The sequence below is a fragment of the Oncorhynchus masou genome, chromosome 12 (genome assembly GCF_036934945.1).
Source record: "Oncorhynchus masou masou isolate Uvic2021 chromosome 12, UVic_Omas_1.1, whole genome shotgun sequence".
NCBI classification, from domain to species: domain Eukaryota; kingdom Metazoa; phylum Chordata; class Actinopteri; order Salmoniformes; family Salmonidae; genus Oncorhynchus; species Oncorhynchus masou.
The window spans coordinates 65,647,653-65,666,965 of NC_088223.1; the positions used below are offsets into that span (position 1 = coordinate 65,647,653).

Here is a 19,313-nt window from a genome sequence, read left to right on the forward strand (position 1 = left end):
CCAGTCTCAGGTCTTTTGCAGACTCCATCAGGTTTTTTTCCAGAATGGTCCTGTATTTGGCTCCATCCATCTTCCCATCAATTTTAACCATATTCCCTGTCCCTGCTGAAGAAAAGCAGGCCCAAACAATGATGTTGCCACCACCATGTTTGACAGTGGGTATGGTGTGTTCAGGGTGATGAGCTGTGTTGCTTTTACGCCAAACATAACGTTTTGCATTGTTGCCAAAAAGTTCAATTTTGGTTTCATCTGACCAGAGCACCTTCTTCCACATGTTTGGTGTGTCTCCCAGGTGGCTTGTGGCAAACTTTAAACGACACTTTTTATGGATATCTTTAAGAAATGGCTTTCTTCTTGCCACTCTTCCATAAAGGCCAGATTTGTGCAATATACGACTGATTGTTGTCCTATGGACAGAGTCTCCCACCTCAGCTGTAGATCTCTGCAGTTAATCCAGAGTGATCATGGGCCTCTTGGCTGCATCTCTGATCAGTCTTCTCTTTGTATGAGCTGGAAGTTTAGAGGGACGGCCAGGTCTTGGTGGATTTGCAGTGGTCTGATACTCCTTCCATTTCAATATTATCGCTTGCACAGTGCTCCTTGGGATGTTTAAAGCTTGGGAAATCTTTTTGTATCCAAATCCGGCTTTAAACTTCTTCACAACAGTATCTCGGACCTGCCTGGTGTGTTCCTTGTTCTTCATGATGCTCTCTGCGCTTTTAACGGACCTCTGAGACTATCACAGTGCAGGTGCATTTATACGGAGACTTGATTACACACAGGTGGATTGTATTTATCATCATTAGTCATTTAGGTCAACATTGGATCATTCAGAGATCCTCACTGAACTTCTGGAGAGAGTTTGCTGCACTGAAAGTAAAGGGGCTGAATAATTTTGCAGGCCCAATTTTTCAGTTTTTGATTTGTTAAAAAAGTTTGAAATATCCAATAAATGTCGTTCCACTTCATGATTGTGTCCCACTTGTTGTTGATTCTTCACAAAAAAATACAGTTTTCTATCTTTGTTTGAAGCCTGAAATGTGGCAAAAGGTCGCAAAGTTCAAGGGGGCCGAAATACTTTTGCAAGGCACTGTATCACTAGCCACTTTAAACAATGCCACCAAATATAATGTTTACATACCCTACATTATTCATCTCATATGTATACGTGGTTATTACTGCATTGTCGGAACTAGAAGCACAAGCATTTCGCTACACTCGCATTAACATCTGCTAACCATGTGTATGTGTAACCATGTGTATGTGACAAATAAATAAAATTTGATTTGTTTGATTTGATACTGTACTCTATCATCCACTGCATCTTTATGTAATACATGTATCACTAGCCACTTTAACTATGCCACTTTGTTTACATACTCATCTCATATGTATATACTCTACTCGATACCATCTACTGTATCTTGCCTATGCTGCTCTGTACCATCACTCATTCATATATCTTTATGTACATATTCTTTATCCCCTTACACTTGTGTATAAGACAGTAGTTTTGGAATTGTTAGTTAGATTACTTGTTGGTTATTACTGCATTGTCAGAACTAGAAGCATTTCGCTACACTCGCATTAACATCTGCTAACCATGTGTATGTGACAAATAAAATAATTTGCTCTTTTGCTCTGTGTGTTTTTGTGTGTGAGTAGGGCTGTGGTTGGTGGTTGTCAAGCAAATACAGTTGAAGTCGGAAGTTCACACACTTTTGGTTGGAGTCATTAAAACTCATTTTTCAACCACTCCACAAATTTCTTGTTGACAAACTATAGTTTTGGCAAGTCAGTTAGGACATCTACTTTTGTGCACGACACAATATTTTCAACAATTGTTTACAGATTATTTCACTTATAATTCACTCACAATTCCAGTGGGTCAGAATTTTACATGCACTAAGTTGACTGTGCTTTAAACAGCTTGGAAAATTCTAGAAATTATGTCATGGCTTTAGAAGCTTCTGGCTAATTGACATAATTTGAGTCAATTGGAGGTGTACCTGTGGATGTATTTCAAGGCCTACTTTCAAACTCAGTGCCTCTGCTTGATATCATGGCTGATATCTTTTGATTTTCCCAAGATCTCTAAAAAAAATTGTAGACCTCCACAAGTCTGGTTCATCCTTGGGAGCAATTTCCAAATGCCTGAAGGTACAATGTTCATCTGTACAAACAATAGTACGCAAGTATAAACCCCATGGGACCACGCAGCTGTCATACCGCTCAGGAAGGTGACACGTTCTGTCTCCTAGAGATGAACGTACTTTGGTGTGAAAAGAGCAAATCAATCCCAGAACAACAGCAAAGGACCTTGTGAAGATGCTGGAGGAAACCGATACAAAAGTATCTATATCCACAGTAAAACGACTACTATATCGACATAACCTGAAAGGCCGCTCAGCAAGGAAGAAGCCACTGCTCCAAAACCGCCATAAGAAAGCCAGATTGCGGTTTGCAACTGCGCATGGGGACAAAGATCATACATTTTGGAGAAATGTCCTCTGGTCTGATGGAACACAAATAGAACTGTTTGGCCATAATGACCATCGTTATGTTTGGAGGAAAAAGGGGGAGGATTGCAAGCCCAAGAATACCATCCCAACTGTGAAGCACGGGGGTGGCAGCATCATGTTGTGTGGGTGCTTTGCTGCAGGAGGTACTGGTGCACTTCAAAAAATAGACGGGATCATGAGGAATGAAAATGATGTGGATATATTGAAGCAACATCTCAAGACATCAGTCAGGAAGTTAAAGCTTGGTCGCAAATGGGTCTTCCAAATGGACAATGACCCCAAGCATACTTTCAAAGTTGTGGCAAAATGGCTTAAAGACAACAAAGTCAAGGTATTGGAGTGGCCATCACAAAGCTCTGACCTCAATCCTATGGAACATTTGTGGGCAGAACTGAAAAAGCGTGTGCGAGCAAGGAAGCCTACAAACCTGACTCAGTTAGTTAGACCAGCTCTGTCAGGAGGAATGGGCCAAAATTCACCCAACTTATTGTGGGAAGCTTGTGGAAGGCAACCCAAAATGTTTGACCCAAGTAACACAATTAAAAGGCAATGCTACCAAATACTAATTGAGTGTATGTAAATTTCTGGTCCACTGGGAATGTGATGAAAGAAATAAAAGCTGAAATAAATAATTCTCTCTACTATTATTCTGACATTTCACATTCTTAAAATAATGTGGTGATCCTGACTGACCTAAGACAGGGAATTTTTACGAGGATCAAATGTCAGTAATTCTGAATAACTGAGTTTAAATGTATTTGGCAAAGGTGTATGGAGACTTCTACTGTAACTGCCGGTCTCACTGTAATTGACTGTAAATTAACATAAACATGTTTAGCATCTCCTGGCTTCCATGCATAGCCTACAAGCCACTGATGCAGACCTTTGGAACATCTACATTTAAAAGTATAAATCAATTTAATATAACCTATTATCAACAATTTATTTTAGACCGGTCTAAAAAAAACTTGATGTGAAAAAAATGTAGTCTATTTCAGAAGAGCAGATAGCTTTGTTTCTTGCACAGACTGCACTCCATTAGTCTCTTATTCACAATTTGACAGGAACTTGATAAATCCTCAAATTTCCCGGCGGCAACCTCCATGCCTTTTGCGGCCAGTGGCCGCTGTGCCCCTGGGCTGAATATAATAATTATAATTCCCTTCTGCCGGCTGCTAATTGCGGTGCTCCGAAGTACCTCACTCGCATGGCTCTCTCATATCTAAATTCTCATTAGCCAATGCCCGTCACGAGATTGCGACCTTCTCACAGGCATGTCAGCTCCAAAGTAGGCTGCAAGTGAAGACCGACACATCAGGGACGCAACTGCGCATGTGCATATCGAATTCCGAGGCACGTATTGAAGACGTTCGAAGAACTGTACACATTTATTTTTTTTGTCAGCCAACAAGGTGAGTAGGCCTACCAAACAGCAAAAGCTCTAGCCTATGTCAATTTACTATCCCCCATAGTACAAACCTTGACCTATTCTCTTCTATGTGATAGATAAATAAATATTACAAATATAGTCTGGGACAGTTGTGGGATGCGATAGATCCCAAATTAATTCAACCACTCGCATTAAAAAAACGTTTTAAAAGCAATGAGGCTGATGCAACCGATCAGAACGTTTAGCTTAAAATGTTGATTAACTATTAGGCTATTTCTTCACATTATAAGCGCAGCAATGAGCATACTGCGGGATACCACCATTCTTAAATGTGACCACAAATGCAATTATGTGTGTAATGCTTTATTACAAAGGTGCATTTTTATGGTAAATTATCTTCCCCAAACTTGAAGCTCACTCATGCGCCGCCTATATATGCCAGGTATGCTCTACACCCACCTGTTGTAAAGCGGATTAATGTGCTTCATTTTAAGAAGTTATTTGTCACGTTAGTTGTGATACAAAGCTTGTCAAAACATATAGGCCTATGGGATAGGCTATATGAGGTGTGCAACTATGATTAGAAAAAAAAGGCATGCACTGTTTCTTGCCTTCCTGCACACACTGGGCATCATTCACAAGTGAATATACACCATTAACAAGTGATAGGATAATAGTGACACCCATCAGACTATTCTTAATTTAATCTAGTCTTGACATATATCTGTGAAATTAGTTTTGATTAAAAATCTATGGATTTAAATAGTGAATGGAGTACGCTTTTCCTGTGGTTAATTTTCATGCCAGCTAGGTAGGCTATACTCCTGTTGTAAAGCCGCAGGTAGGCTAGTGGTTAGTGTTGGGCCAGTAACCAAAAGGTTACTGACTAGGTAAAAATCTGTCGTTCTGTCCCTGATCGAGGCAGTTAACCCACTGTTCCCCGGTAGGTCGTCATTGTAAATAAGAATTTGTTCTTAACTGACTTGCCTTGTTAAATTAAAAATGTTACAAGCGAAGCAATGTGCTTAATATTAGGAATGTTGAGAAATAAATATAGGAGGCATAGCCAACAGAAAGCTGATGGATCCTCTTCCTTTTTAATACAGGCCATCAACTTTTTCTTCTCACGCAATTACATAGCCTATAGAAATGTTGTGCAACTTAAACTCATGGGCTTTTATGAAGTGTTTGATTTGATTTTCTGATTACATTTGCATTGATGTCAGAGTGATTAGAGGGACAATGGAGTGCTATGTACCAGGCAGTTAGTAAGTTTGGTAGGCTACTAATGCCCATCAGCAGCATCAGAGCTTGGAGAAGCCTAGTTACCATGACTAAACGGCCAGGTGGAATTTGACTGTTAACATGACTCGTGACAGTCTGTGTGGAGGTAATACGGTCACTGTAACATCCCTAAGAGAGAGACCCTGCACTGTACTAATCTCTGCTCTGTTTCCTCTCCCCTACAGAGGTGTTTGAGGAGCTGACAGTGGCTGTGCAGGAAAAAGACTCACTGGCGTCGGAACTGCATGTTCGCCACATCGCTATCGAGCAGCTCTTCAAGAACTGTGCCAAGCTGCCCTGGCTGCAGATCAGCCGGGCCGGGTCCGTGGTCAAGGCCAGCAGCAACGCCTCTGTGGAGTGAGGGGAGTCTGGGGGTACCTACCTGTCTTGGCTGCCTCTCTCAGGGAGATGGCTGTTTCACTCCCAGGGCTAAAAGACAGACAGACAAGATGGCCACTGTAGCCCGTGCCCTTTATATTGTAAAAGACTTGTTGCGTGGTGTGGTTTCTCTCAGAAGAGTGAGGAATGGACATGACCGCCTCTCATCTGGTGCTCCATGGCTTTCTGACTGCAGTACTTTGAAGAAGGGGCACAGAGAAAGGCAATAAAATTAAAGGATCTTGGGATCCACTGACTTCCACATGGGAACTGTGGGTTGTTGAGCCCCGCTGTCGGTGGACCATTTGCCTATGCAGACAAAGTATTTTTGAAAGAATACCTATTCAGATTTGATACAGAATGACATGAGCGAATACTAGTATATACTAGTAATTGCCAAAATAAAGGAAACACTTGAGTCAATTAAATAAAGTATATTGAAAGCAGGCAGGGCTCTACATTTAGATTGGTTAGCATCATGGTTGCACTATTACTACAGTGAAAACAGCTTGCTTCTAGATCAACCAGGTCAAAAGATCTGACCAATTTTACCGGCACAACATTTGTATCTTCCTATCGCGGAGCGGATCGCCGGGACCGCATTTTAGATTCATAAACCATGTCGTGGGCCGTTCTAAAACTACTCACGCGTCGACAACCATTTGTTTACACTTTGTTCAGTCATGTTACCTTATTCGCTAGTTAACAACCTGGTAACAGAAAGAAAGGAAAAGGGTTAGCTTCTTCAGGAGATCAGTGATCATAGCAGTGAATGAATGACAGATCTCTTGCATGTCAATCTGATGTTTTTAAGGAGACCGTGTACAATTTTCTATGTAATGCATCTCAATAGGAAAATGCTGCTTTTACACAAAATATAGACAATATACCACAAATTACTTTATTTCAATGACAGGTATTCGTATCATCATTTTAGCTTTTATAATAAACAAATGCGTTTACAGTGTTCCATATTAGTTTCTAGGGCACAACGTGCTTCAGAAGTAGCTAGAATTCGTAGGCTGCATTTACACAGGCAGCCCAATTCTGATTTAAAAAATCAGATCAGCTCTGAAAAATATCTGATTTGAAAAGATCCTATGTGATTGATCAAAAGAACAATAGGTGGAAAAAATATCAGAATTTATCTGCCTGTGAAAATGTAGCAATATAGGCCCAATCTCAATCAACTTTTCTGGTGTTCCTAAATTTAATTTGGTGCTCCAAACTTTTTAAGTTACCAATGAAACATTTGAATTTAGAGCACTGAAAGCAGGTGCTTCCACATGTGTGGTTCCTGAGTTAATTTAGCTATCCCATCCATGTATAAACAATCCCAGTTGACCATTACTTTGGCTAACATGGCTAGAAAAGGGGTGTCAAAGGTGCGTAGGGGGTTTAGTGTGGGTGGGTGTGTCCGTCAGTTACCAGAAGGGTATACTACAAAGCGTGATCAAGGAGTTAGCCAGCTAACTTGCCTAAATGTTCTGAAATAACTTAATTAAAAAAAAAAGATAAGCTTGATATGGGCATGGTCTAATTGACTCAACAACCAAAAATGCATATCTAAGTTTAGCTGTCTTAATGAACCAGAAAACCAATCGTTATTTCTGGTTGTTTATCAAAGTTAGCTGGCTATCTCATTGATCCTGCTTTGTAGTATACCCCTCTAATCTCAACCCAATTGAAAACTTATGGGAGATTCTGGAGCGGCGCCTGAGACGACCTTTTTCACCACCATCAATAAAACACCAAATTATGGCATTTCGTGTGGAAGAATGGTGTTGCATCCCTCCAATAGAGTTTCAGACACTTGTGGAATCTATGCCCAGGGGCATTGAAGCTGTTCTGGCAGCTCGTCGTGGCCCAATGCCCTATTAAGGCATTTTGTTGGCATTTCTTTTATTTTGGCAGTTACCTGTATCTAGCTGCAGTTTTCTTTTTACAATAACAGTTGTCATTTATTGAATTTCCTCACACTCTTACATTTTCTTTTCATTTTCTTTTCACACCCATTTCCTCACTCCTCTGAAAATATTTGGTTGACTGATTCTGTTGTTGCTGTGGTAACTGTTACTAAATGAGAGGTTATTTTGTATTCAGTGCAAGTGAAACACTCTTGCGGTTTGAATAAAGTCTGTTACATCTAAGAGGTGGGATTTTAAGTTTAGAGGTTACAGTTTGTTGCTTTTATTATTTCTCCAGTTTTTGATTTGATTTTGATGTCTTGTTTGTATTTTTATTTGGTTTGAGTTTTGTTAGTGGCATGCTGCAAATGTCGTTTTCTGCTATTCTTAACTTTAAGTCCTCTTGATTTCAACTGGTAAGGTATTTTATGGTAGCCTGTGGTAAGGCTGTTGAGCTCAAGTCATGTATTTGAACAAGGGAGGGACATGAAATGTGTGCTGATGATAGAAAAGGCCTAACTCAGTAAGCATTATATTGTCCATTTGCCAAACCAAAGCCTTTATTTGCTTCAAGGCAGCAAATATCAGTATTTATTATTTCACTTGTAAACAACAAGTATAGGCCTCGCTAGACCAACTAGAATTGATATGAAACGCAATAGAATACACTGATACCAAATTCACTTGAAATGTGTCTCAATGATAAACTTGTGACTCTATAAAATTGGTTTAGCTGTAATGTCCTGCGTTATGAACTGCTCAACACAATTCAGCAGGTAGCCTAGCGGTTAAGAGCTTTTGGGCCAATAACCAAAAGGTCACTGGTTCGAATCCCTGGGCTGACTAAGTGAAAAATCTTTCAATGTGCCCTTGAGCAAGGCACTTCAAATCTAATTTTATTAGTCACATGCACCGAATACAACAGGTGTAGACCTTTAAAGTGAAATGCTTACTTACAAGCCCCTAACCAATAACGCAGTTCACAAAATACAAATAAGAAATAAAAGTAACAAGCAGTTAATGAGCAGCAGTAAAATAACAATAGCATAACTTCTATACAGGGGGTACAGGTACAGAGTCAATGTGCGGGGAACAGGTTGCTTTTGTAAATCGCTCTGGATAAAGAGCGACTGCTAAATGACGTAAATGTATTCTCCCCTGGTTTCACTGTCTGTCAAGTTGTTAGGTTGTGTGACTGAGTTTATTCAAGCAATTATTTATATATTTTTTTTATTATTCTGTGGTTGTGTGTTTCAAGTGTGCTTTGGTTTTACTTGTTTAATTTTAGCTAAACATTTTCTGGTGGCAGGTCTATGCTGTGTGGAGTTCTAATGATGTATAAACTGCCGAATCTAGTTCTCTCTTAATACGATGTGTCCATTTAGTTTTAAAGGCACTGATCTGAATGGTGAAAAGAAATCAATATGATGGAAAGGCCAAATAATGATTAATTTTACCTATCCAGCCTGGTCAGATCAGTGATTTTGAAGAAAAGGAAACAAACAAATTAACTAGCCTTCATGAATATATGGGACACAGATGTAGTAAGAAAATGGATTTTAAGTATGTATCTGGTCAATACTTAGACCTGCATGTGAAATTTAGGCATACTTTGGTGGTTTGAAACAGCTGTAGAGGTTCTGATCACTGAAGTGGACCCTCTATCATTGGCCCAACAAGAATGTGTATATTTTGGGTAGAAAGAAACCAATATATTCAGGTTGATGTATTTGAATCTTCCAATGTCAGTCTCTCTTTATAAGAGATCAGGTTTGACCCCTTTGGGGTTTACAAGAAAGGTTTTAGCTCTGCTTTCAACTTATCCTGCTTTTGTTTGGATTAATAAATGTGTATTCTTCTGAGCGTGAGTTTAGTGTCACCCTAATTCGTACAGCTGGTATGTTGTACTAATTTTATCATGCACATTTTCATTTTCCCCTAACTCTTGGTTTTTGAGATTTGACGTATGTGTTTGCACAAATGATTCAGGCCCCTTGACATTTTTCCACATTTTGTTAGGTTATAGCATTATTCTAAAATGGATTAAATATTTTTTTCCCCCCCAATCTACACACACTACCCAATAATGACAAAGGACAAATAGAGGACTTTAGAAATTTTTGCTAATATATTACAAATAAATAACTGATATGACATTTACTTACAGTTGAATTCGGAGGTTTACATACACCTCAGCCAAACACATTTAAACTCAGTTTTTTCACGATTCCTGACATTTAATCCTCGCAACAATTCCCTGTCTTAGGTCAGTGAGAATCACCACTTTATTTTAAGAATGTGAAATGTCAGAATAATAGAAGAGAGAATGATTTCTTTCAGCTTTAATTACTTTCATCACATTCCCAGTGGGTCAGAAGTTTACATACACTCACTTAGTATATGGTAGCATTGCCTTTAAATTGGGTCACCCGTTTTGAGTAGCCTTCCACAAACTTCCCACAATAAGTTGGGTGAATTTTGGCCCATTCCTCCTGACAGAGCTGGTGTAACTTAGTCAGGTTTGTAGGCCTCTCTGTTCGCACGCGCTTTTTCAGTTCTGCCCACAAATTTAATATGGGATTGATGTCAGGGCTTTGTGATGGCCACTCCAAAACCTTGACTTTGTTGTCCTTAAGCCAATTTCGTAACAACTTTGGAAGAATGCTTGGAGTCATTGTCCATTTGGAAGACCCATTTGCGACCAAGCTTTAACTTCCGACCTCATGATGCCATCTTTTTGGTGAAGTGCACCAGTCCGTCCTGCAGGAAAGCACCCACACAACATGATTCTGCCACCCCCGTGCTTCACGGTTGGGATGGTGGTGTTCAGCTTGAAGCATCCCCCTTTTTCCTCAAAACATAATGATAGTCATTATGGCCAAACGGTTCTATTTTTGTTTAATCAGACCAGAGGACATTTCCCCAAAAAGTATGATCTTTGTCCCCGTGTGCAGTTGGGAACCGTAGTCTGGCTTTTTATGGCGGTTTTGGAGCAGTGGCTTCTTCCTTGCTGAGCAGCCTTTCAGGTTATGTCGATATAGGACGCGTTTTACTGTGGATATAGATACTTGTTTCCTCCAGCATCTTCAAGGTCCTTTGCTGTTGTTCTTGCTTTGGCTGGGCCACTTAAGGACATTCAGAGACTTGTCCCGAACCACGCCTGCATTGTCTTGGCTGTGTGCTAAGGCTCGTTGTCCTGTTGGACGGTGAACCTTCACCCCAGTCTGAAATCCTGTGTGCTCTGGAGCAGGTTTTCATCAAGGATCTCTTTGTACTTTGCTCGTTTTTCAGTGGCAGGGACTGGAGACTAGTCAGAATTGAGGCAAAGATGAACGGAGCAAAGTAGAAAGAGATCCTTGATGAAAACCTGCTCCAGAGCACTCAGGATTTCAGACTGGGGTGAAGGTTCACCGTCCAACAGGACAACGACCCTAAGCACACAGCCAAGACAACGCAAGAGTGGCTTCGGGACAAGGCTCTGAATGTTCTTGAGTGGCCCATCCAGAGCTCAGACTTGAACTCGATCTAACATCTCTGGAGAGACCTGAAAATAGCTGTGCAGCAATGCTCCCCATTTAACCTGACAGAGCTTGAGAGTATCTGAAGAGAAGAATGGGGGAAACTCCCCAAATACAGTTGTGCCAAGCTTGTAGCGTCATTCTCAAGAAGACTTTCGGCTGTCATCGCTGCAAAGGTGCTTCAAGAAAGTACTGAGAAAAGGGTCTGAATACTTATGTAAATTATATTTCAGTTTAAATTTTAATCATTAGAAAAATCTGAAGTCCTGTCTTTGCTTTGTCATTGTGGGGTATTGTGTGTAAATTGATGAGAGAAAAAAAGTGATATATTTTAAAATGAGGCTGTAACCTAACAAAATGTGGAAAAAGTCTAGGGGTCCCAATACTTTCCGAAGGCGCTGTATATAAACCCTGGATTGCTGATGCTATGTATTGGCCAATGAGGGGCTTCAAAGCCACCGGTCGGCCATATTGGCACTCCCCAGAAGACACAGTCCTCCATAGGAATGTTTCAAGGACAAAATTACATTTTTTGTTGTATTGGGGACAGTAACAGTACATTATACTTTAAGGAAAATGTTTTATTTGTAAACTCCCTTTTTCAGGACCCTGTATTTCAACGATAATTTGTAAAAATCCAAATAACTTCACAGATCTTCAATGTAAATGGTTTAAACACTGTTTCCCATGCTTGTTCAATGAACCATAAACAATTAATGAACATGCACCTGTGGAACGGTCATTAAGACACTAAAAGTTTACAGACAGTAGGCAATTAAGGTCACAGTTAGGACACTAAAGAGGCCTTTCTACTGGCTCTGAAAAACACCCAAAGAAAGATGCCCAGGGTCCCTTCTCATCTGCGTGAACATGCTTTAAGCATGCTGCAAGGAGGCATGAGGACTGGAGATGTGGCCAGGGCAATAAATTGCAATGTCCGTACTATGAGACACCTAAGACAGCACTACAGGGAGACGGGACGCACAGCTGTTCGTCCTCACAGTGGCAGACCATGTGTAACAACACCTGCACAGGATCGGTACATCCGAACATCACACCTGCGGGACAGGTACAGGATTGCAACACAACTGCCAGAGTTACACCAATAATGCACAATCCCTCCATCAGTGCTTAGACTGTCTGCAATAGGCTGAGAGAGGCTGGACTGAGGGCTTGTAGGCCTATTGTAAGGCAGGTCTTCACCAGACATCACCGGAAACAACGTTGCCTATGGGCACAAACACACTGGACCAGACAGGACTGGCAAAAAGTGCTCTTCACTGACGAGTCGCGGTTCTGTCTCATCAGGGGGGATGGTTGGATTCTCGTTTATCGTCGAAGGAAAGAGCGTTACACCGAGGCCTGTACTCTGGAGCAGGATTGATTTGGAGGTGGAGGGTCTGTCATGGTCTGGGGTAGTGTGTCACAGCATCATCGGACTGAACTTGTCATTGCAGGCAATCTCAACACTGCGTTACAGGGAAGACATCCTCCTCCCTCATGTGGTACCCTTCCTGCAGGCTGATCTTCACATGATCCTCCAGCAAGACAATGCCACCAGCCATACTGCTCGTTCTGTGCGTGATTTCCTGCAAGACAGGAATGTAAGTGTTCTGCCATGGCCAGCAAAGAGCCCAGATCTCAATCCCATTGAGCACGTCTGGGACCTGTTGGATTGGAGGGTGAGGGCTTGGGCCATTCCCCCCAGAAATTTCTGGGAACTTGCAAGTGGGTAACATCTCACAGCAAAAACTGGCAAATCTGGTGCAGTCCATGAGGAGGAGATGCACTGCAGTACTTAATGCAGCTGGTGGCCACACCAGATACTGACTGTTAGTTTTGATTTTGACCCCCCCCCCCCATGGACACATTATTCAATTTCTGTTAGTCACATGTCTGTGGAACTTGCTCAGTTTATGTCTGTTGTTGAATCATATGTTCATACAAATATTTACACATGTTAAGTTTGCTGAAAATAAACGCAGTTGACAGTGAGAGGACGTTTCTTTTTTGTTTAGTTTATGGTTAGCTCACATAAAATGATGCATTAAGGTGTCTGTAAAGGAGTGAATGTGGGTAAACAAATGTGGACAATTGCATTGACAACTTCCAAAATATTTTTTACAATGCTGGGGGAGTGCCAAGATGGTGTGTAGCCTTCAAAACAACACCCCCAAAATGTAATCTAGTGTATATATAAATGATTGGATTCTACCACTCTAATTTGATACATACCTGCCAGTGATTTAGATGGAGGTTGATCACCGCCCTGTGGAGAAAGATTGTAACTGTGTTTTGGTTCACAATGCTCGCTTTCCCTTATTCTTGTTTTGTTTCCGCATTAGCACAGTATACACATGATCACAATTCTAGTTCCAAGACCGCGGCAATTTGAAACATGATTTTTAGGCACATCGAACCAGGCCGCGCGTCGTAGTTAAAAAGTTGGTGCTCAGACTTCACATCTGAATTCCGGAAATAGCTAATTATAAGTGTTTGTCAAAATGGAACTTGTCTAAAATGTAATACTTGTTTTGTGTCACCCTGCTGTTTACTTTTTGTTGCGTATTTTGTTATGTGTGATATTTCTATAATGTTTTGTACATTGTTCGTGATGCCCTCTTATTTTGCGTGAATTGAATTCGGAAAACTGAAAGAATGCATCTTAAGAGTTTTCACACAAACGTTATGTACGGACCAAAAAGGAACATGGTCACTGTGGTAGAACTTTTAATTTGATTGTAGATTTTCTGCATTTATTGAAAGTCCCATCAGTGGCCTAATTTCAGTGTGTCCATGTAAACAAGATTGGGGTTAATCTTTGTTGCAAAGCATGTACACGTTTTAAACTATTATATGAATCTGACTATCCACATAATCGTATTACTGTGTGCGTGTAACCATGCTCAATGAGCCAGATGTTTCCCCGGATGTAAATCTGAAGCTTCCAGTTGGAATTTCCACTCACCACCAAATGGCCTAGTGGACAGCAGTCGGAGAAGACCGAGCGAGATGGATTTTGGCCATATTATGGTGCGCTTGTAAATGTAATGCGTCTATCTACTACAATTTCAGTGCACTCTCTTGTGAGTGTACCGGAGCGCAGTATAATTGATGAATTTATTAACGCGCAACACCCCGTTGAATATTACCGGTGTCAGTAAAGGTGCGAAAAAAAATAATTAAATTGTTGGTGCTTAACTGCCGTTGTGAGGTCAAAACGCTCGGATCAACCCTATTCCCCAGCCAGATCGTTCAGTGTCCGCCCGATGTGCGAACCGCTTTGAATTTACAAACGGACAATCTGTCAACGCTCTGAATTTTCGAACGCCCAGAGATCACTCCTAAAAAATGTCAATAAAATAAAATCACTCCTCTTCTTCTGCTAATTCTGTACTTCCGAATCCGACAGAGATGGCCGCCTCGCTTCGCGTTCCTAGGAAACTATGCAGTATTTGTTTTTGTTTTTATGTGTTATTTCTTACATTGTTACCCCGGGAAATATTAGATTTTATTACATACAGTCGGGAAGAACTTAAAAAAAACAACAACCAAAAAAACATTTCGCTACACTCGTATTAACATCTGCTAACCATGTGTATGTGACAAATACACTTGATTTGATTATTCTATGATGTCATGGCGGTCCGCAAACAAACGTTTAAATTGCATACCTACTGTGCTGGAATGTATGATCAATCATGGTGCGCCCAATTCTGTACTAACATGAAAATAAAATCCCTACTAACTTCTACAACCCCCCCCCCTCCTACCCCATTAAACTTGATCTATATCATGCTGAAACACTCCACCCTTAGGATTGTTCAGCATGTCAACAACCATTAAAACAGTAACGTCTGTTAACCCCAATATCTATTTTGCCGTCTCCACAATAACCTTCAAACTGGCATTTTTGCTTTCCACAATCTCTGAGCCTCTCTCTGCACCTGGCATCGACCAAATATTGCACTGTGCTCTCCACCACAATTACAGCACTTAACCTTTACATTGCTTCCAAACTCACCGTAATCATTATCTCCTCCACACTTGGCACATCTTTCCTTTACACTGAGTGTTGTCAGCTACATGTCCCATTCTTTGGCATTTAAAACACCACAGTGCAAATGGGACAAATTCTCTAACATTGAAACTAAGGAATCCTTTCTGTACTTTTCCCAGCAAAACTTTCTCAAACCTCAGCATCACTGATAAACGTTCACTTCTTTGACCCACTTTCCTACTGATCAACCTGTTTTATTTTTTTTTGCTTTTGCCCTTGTTGAAGCACCTTTGGCAGTGATTACAGCATCGAGTCTTCTTGGGTGTGACGCTACAAGCTTGGCACACCTATATTTCAGGAATTTCTCACATTCTTCTCTGCAGATCCTCTTAAGCTCTGTCAGGTTGGATGGGGAATGTTGCTGCATAACTATTTTCAGGTCTCTCCAGAGATGTTTAATCAGGTTTAAGTTTGGGCTCTGGCTGGGCCACTCAAGGACATTCAGAGACTTGTCCCGAAGCCACTCTTGCGTCGTCTTGGCTGTGTGCTTAGGGTTATTGTCCTGTGGGAAGGTGAACCTTCATCCCAGTCTGAGGTCCTGAGCAGGTTTTCATCAAGGAGCTCTGTACTTTGCTCGGTCTCCCAGTCCCTGCCGCTGAAAAACATTCCAACAGCATGATGCTGCCAACACGCTTCACGTAGGGATGGTATTGGCCAGGTGATGAGCAGTGCCTGGTTTCCTCCAGACGAGACGCTTTGCATTTAGGCCAGAGTTCAATCTTGGTTTCATCAGACCAGAGAATCTTGTTGCTCATGGTCTGAGAGTCTTTAGGTGACTTTTGGCTAACTCCAAGCGGGCTGTCATGTGCCTTTTACTGAGGCGGGATTTCCGTCTGGCAACTCTACCATAAAGGCCTGATTGGTGGAGTGCTGCAGAGATGGTTGTCCTTTTGGAAGGTTCTCCCGTCTCCACAGAGGAACTCTGGAGCTCTGTCAGAGTGACCATTGGGTTCTTGACCAAGGTCCTTCTCCCCCGATTGCTCAGTTTGGCCAGACGGCCAGCTCTAGGAAGAGTCTTGGTGGTTCCAAACTTCTTCCATTTAAGAATTATGGTGGCCACTGTGTTCTTGGGGACATTCAATGCTGCAGACATTTTTTGGCACCCTTCTCCAGATCTGTGCCTCGACCCAATCTTAACTGTGGGACCTTATAGTGACAGGTGTGTGCCTTTTCAAGTCATGTCCAATCAATTGAATTTGGCACAGGTGGACTCCAATGTAGTTGTAGAAACATCTCAAGGATGATCAATGGAAACAGGATGCACCTGATCTCAATTTTGAGTCTCATAGCAAATGGTCTGAATACTTATGTAAAGAATGTATTTTATTTATTTTTTATACATTTGCAGTGAAGGGGTCTGAATACTTTCCGAATGCACTGTAATTGTATGTGTGGGGTACAGAGATGATTTTTGAATTACTCATGTTAAACACTATTATTGCACAAGGAGTAAATCCATACCATTTATTATGTGACTTGTTATGCTTATTTCTACTCCTGAACTTATTTAGGCTTGCCGTAACAAAGGGGTTAAATACTTATTGCCACACGGAAGTGGCGTCATCGTTTGTGGCGCTGGCAGAATACTAATGAGGTTCAAACATTTATGAGTCGAGCTGGCAACAGTTGTCCACATGTTGATGAGCAGCAAATACGGTATATGATTGTTTTTTGTTTTTAATTTTGTGAAATCAGACAACTTTTACAATGTAGTTTAGAAAGTTTGATTCTTTAACATTATTTATAACTTGCTCGTTTTTTAGCTAGATAATATAGCTAGCGACAGTAAGGTTAGTCTAGTAGCTAAATTAGCTATCACAAATCAGGTTTTTCCAATCATGCTGTTTGTGAACTTTTCTCTTAGCAACTTCACCTGAAAAGTTGTCACCAAAATGTCTGCAATTAATACATACATACATGCATGTCCAACTACATAATTTGTAAAGGTTTTGTTGTACGCTAGCCAGCTATGACTCACGGGCAGTAACATGGCTAAACTGGATTTATGCGTCACAGCGCGCCTTTCTTGACCAAGACCCGCCAGACTGTAATGCCCTTTGGCTTTAACAATAGTTAACCTGCTAAATTAGCTTAATGTTTACATGCAACGAGTTCTTGGCAGCCTGTTTTGTGTTGTAAGGTAGGCTTTGCTTGCTACATACTTCAAGGGCATTGAGATTCATTGTTGGATGAAACCACTCATGGGGGTAACATGTTGCTTCCTATTATAGCTAGGCTAATTTGTGTATAGGCTAAAGTTGATTGTTTGTTGTCAAATGTGGTAGCTAGCTACTAATCTGACAAAAGACATGCTCTATCTTTAGAATTTGGACCAACATTACAGCACATCAGTGAAACATGAAAAAAGAGATTGCAGCAGTGGTGTTGTTCCTGAAAAGACTGATCAAAAAGGTGGACACCCAGAAAGTGGACATGTTTGTGGAGCAGTTGACTGTTGCCCTGCAGGAGAAGTTTAGGGGGCATTGGTACCCTGACAACCCCAGCAAAGGACAGGCCTTCAGGTAACTTAACTACTGATATGACCCCAGTCTGTTGCCTTGCTCTCACTATTTTGACATTCATACCAGTAGTTTTATGAACCTCCAGTCTAAGGCATCATGAGTAAGGTGTGTTTTTGATATGCAGTGATTTGTATGATTGGAGTTATCAATGTATTGTATACTCTACTTCGCAGGTGTATTCGTCTGAACAGGTTGCAGAAGGAGGATCCAGAGTTGATGCGGGCCTGCCAGAAGAGTGGGGTTCAGTACAAGGACCTTGGCTTGCCCAGAGAACTCACTCTGTGGGTAGACCCTGGGGAGGTGTGCTGCAGGTCAGTCTGTCTTATTTAAAAGCATTGGATTTTTGTAACTATTGTCTGGAAGGCGTTAAATCATTTACAGGAGAGTGTGCAAGTTCACACTTTGGGAGATGGGTAGACAATTGGTATGCAGCCTCAGTTGTTACATTGTTTACCAGTCAAGTAACTCAATTGTTGATATACATTCAGTGATCGAGCATCACAAGTCTTGTTGGCTTCTTCCTTTCATTATCTTGCAGGTATGGAGAGAAGAACCATGCTTTCACGGTGGCCAGTTTCTTTGGTGATGAGACTGTGACTAAGAAGGTGACCAGTGCCGTGGAGAGGGTGACCTCTGACTACCACTCCGGTTCATCTTCAGAGGAGGATAGTGGCCTTAGGGAAACCCGTCCATCCACTACCTGCCCCCAAAATCACCACACATACCAGGTACAACCAGTAATGTAGTGTTTCCATACAGAATACCTCCTCGGTCAGCACTGACAATGGGTCAATTTAAATTCTATTTCCCACATGTTTTATTTTTCAAAGGTGATCTACCCAGCTGCTCCTCTGTGGTGTCAAGAGCCCAAGCAAAAGAAGAGGGGGCCTGGTAAAGGATATAACGTCCCTCCACGTCCTCCTCACTATGGCTTCAGACCTCAAGGCAGACCCACCCAGCCCTTCAGACACAAAGGCTTGGCTCTGCCTGGCCAGAGAGGGGGGCTCGGATACTGGGGTGGCACTCCAGGCCTGGCTTACTGTTAGGGACCACTGTAGCAAGTGTTGACGTTAGTATTAGCCTGTTCCAGGTTCCCTGAGCTTTTGAGGGTAACCACGAGAGCAAGCAATAGTTAATGGGTGACAGGTAGCCTTGCGGTTAAGAGTGTTGGGTCAGTAACTGAAAGGGTGCTGGTTTGAATCTCCGAGCCGACTAGGTACAACATCTGTCGATGTGCCATTGAGCAAGGCACTTAACCCTTAGTGCTCCTGTAAGTCGCTCTGGAGAAGTGTCTGCTAAGTGACTGAAATGTTAGAGGGAAGGGGGAGGAAGTGGCAAACAAAGTCCACCAAGATGGTTGACCACATTTTAATGTATTTTTGTAGTGAGATAGTCACTGGAATTTGTTATTTTTATGGTAAGAACATTAACTCTTTACACTTGAGAGAATTTGTATTCGTGTGAGTAAAATAATTAGTTGTAATGGATAAGGAATATAGGAATTTGATGTGTATTTTATAGCTATGAAGATATATGTACCATATTTATTTTTGATGGGTTAATTGTATGTTACCTCCTACTGTGCTGTCCATCAGTTATGTTCCAATGATAAATTGTTTTATTTATTCAGTGTATTAGTATTATGAATTGCGCTTACCACTTAAATTCTGAGACATTAAACACATTTTCTAATCCTACCTCAATGCTGTTTTGATTTGATTATTCTGTAATT

At 41.2% G+C, this 19,313-nt stretch overlaps 2 protein-coding genes across 3 annotated transcripts in view; both read left to right on the plus strand.

The window, feature by feature from the left end:
* Positions 1 to 9,343, plus strand: part of LOC135550683 (protein EURL homolog) — a 64,962-nt gene extending 55,619 nt beyond the window's left edge. For both annotated transcript variants that reach the window (XM_064981708.1, XM_064981707.1), the window contains one exon: positions 5,382 to 9,343. In XM_064981708.1, the coding sequence (XP_064837780.1) occupies positions 5,382 to 5,557 (176 nt within the window). In that variant the 3' untranslated portion in view covers positions 5,558 to 9,343. The remainder of the gene's footprint in view (positions 1 to 5,381) is intronic.
* Positions 9,344 to 16,627: 7,284 nt separating this feature from the next.
* On the plus strand, positions 16,628 to 19,284 carry LOC135550686 (protein BTG3-like). The gene is made up of 5 exons (XM_064981710.1): positions 16,628 to 16,715; positions 17,384 to 17,581; positions 17,755 to 17,892; positions 18,120 to 18,309; positions 18,412 to 19,284. The coding sequence occupies exons 2-5, from the start codon at positions 17,418 to 17,420 to the stop codon at positions 18,625 to 18,627; spliced, it is 708 nt and encodes a 235-aa protein (XP_064837782.1). The 5' UTR covers positions 16,628 to 16,715; positions 17,384 to 17,417; the 3' UTR covers positions 18,628 to 19,284.
* The last annotated feature ends 29 nt before the right edge of the window (positions 19,285 to 19,313 follow it).

Bases quoted from the DNA above. Each gene is read 5' to 3' on its own strand.
- LOC135550686 (XM_064981710.1), top strand. From the start codon at position 17,418: ATGAAAAAAGAGATTGCAGCAGTGGTGTTGTTCCTGAAAAGACTGATC. The intron at 17,893-18,119 runs GTCAGTCTGTCT...ATTATCTTGCAG, and splicing joins CCTGGGGAGGTGTGCTGCAG to GTATGGAGAGAAGAACCATG. The intron at 18,310-18,411 runs GTACAACCAGTA...TATTTTTCAAAG, and splicing joins AAAATCACCACACATACCAG to GTGATCTACCCAGCTGCTCC.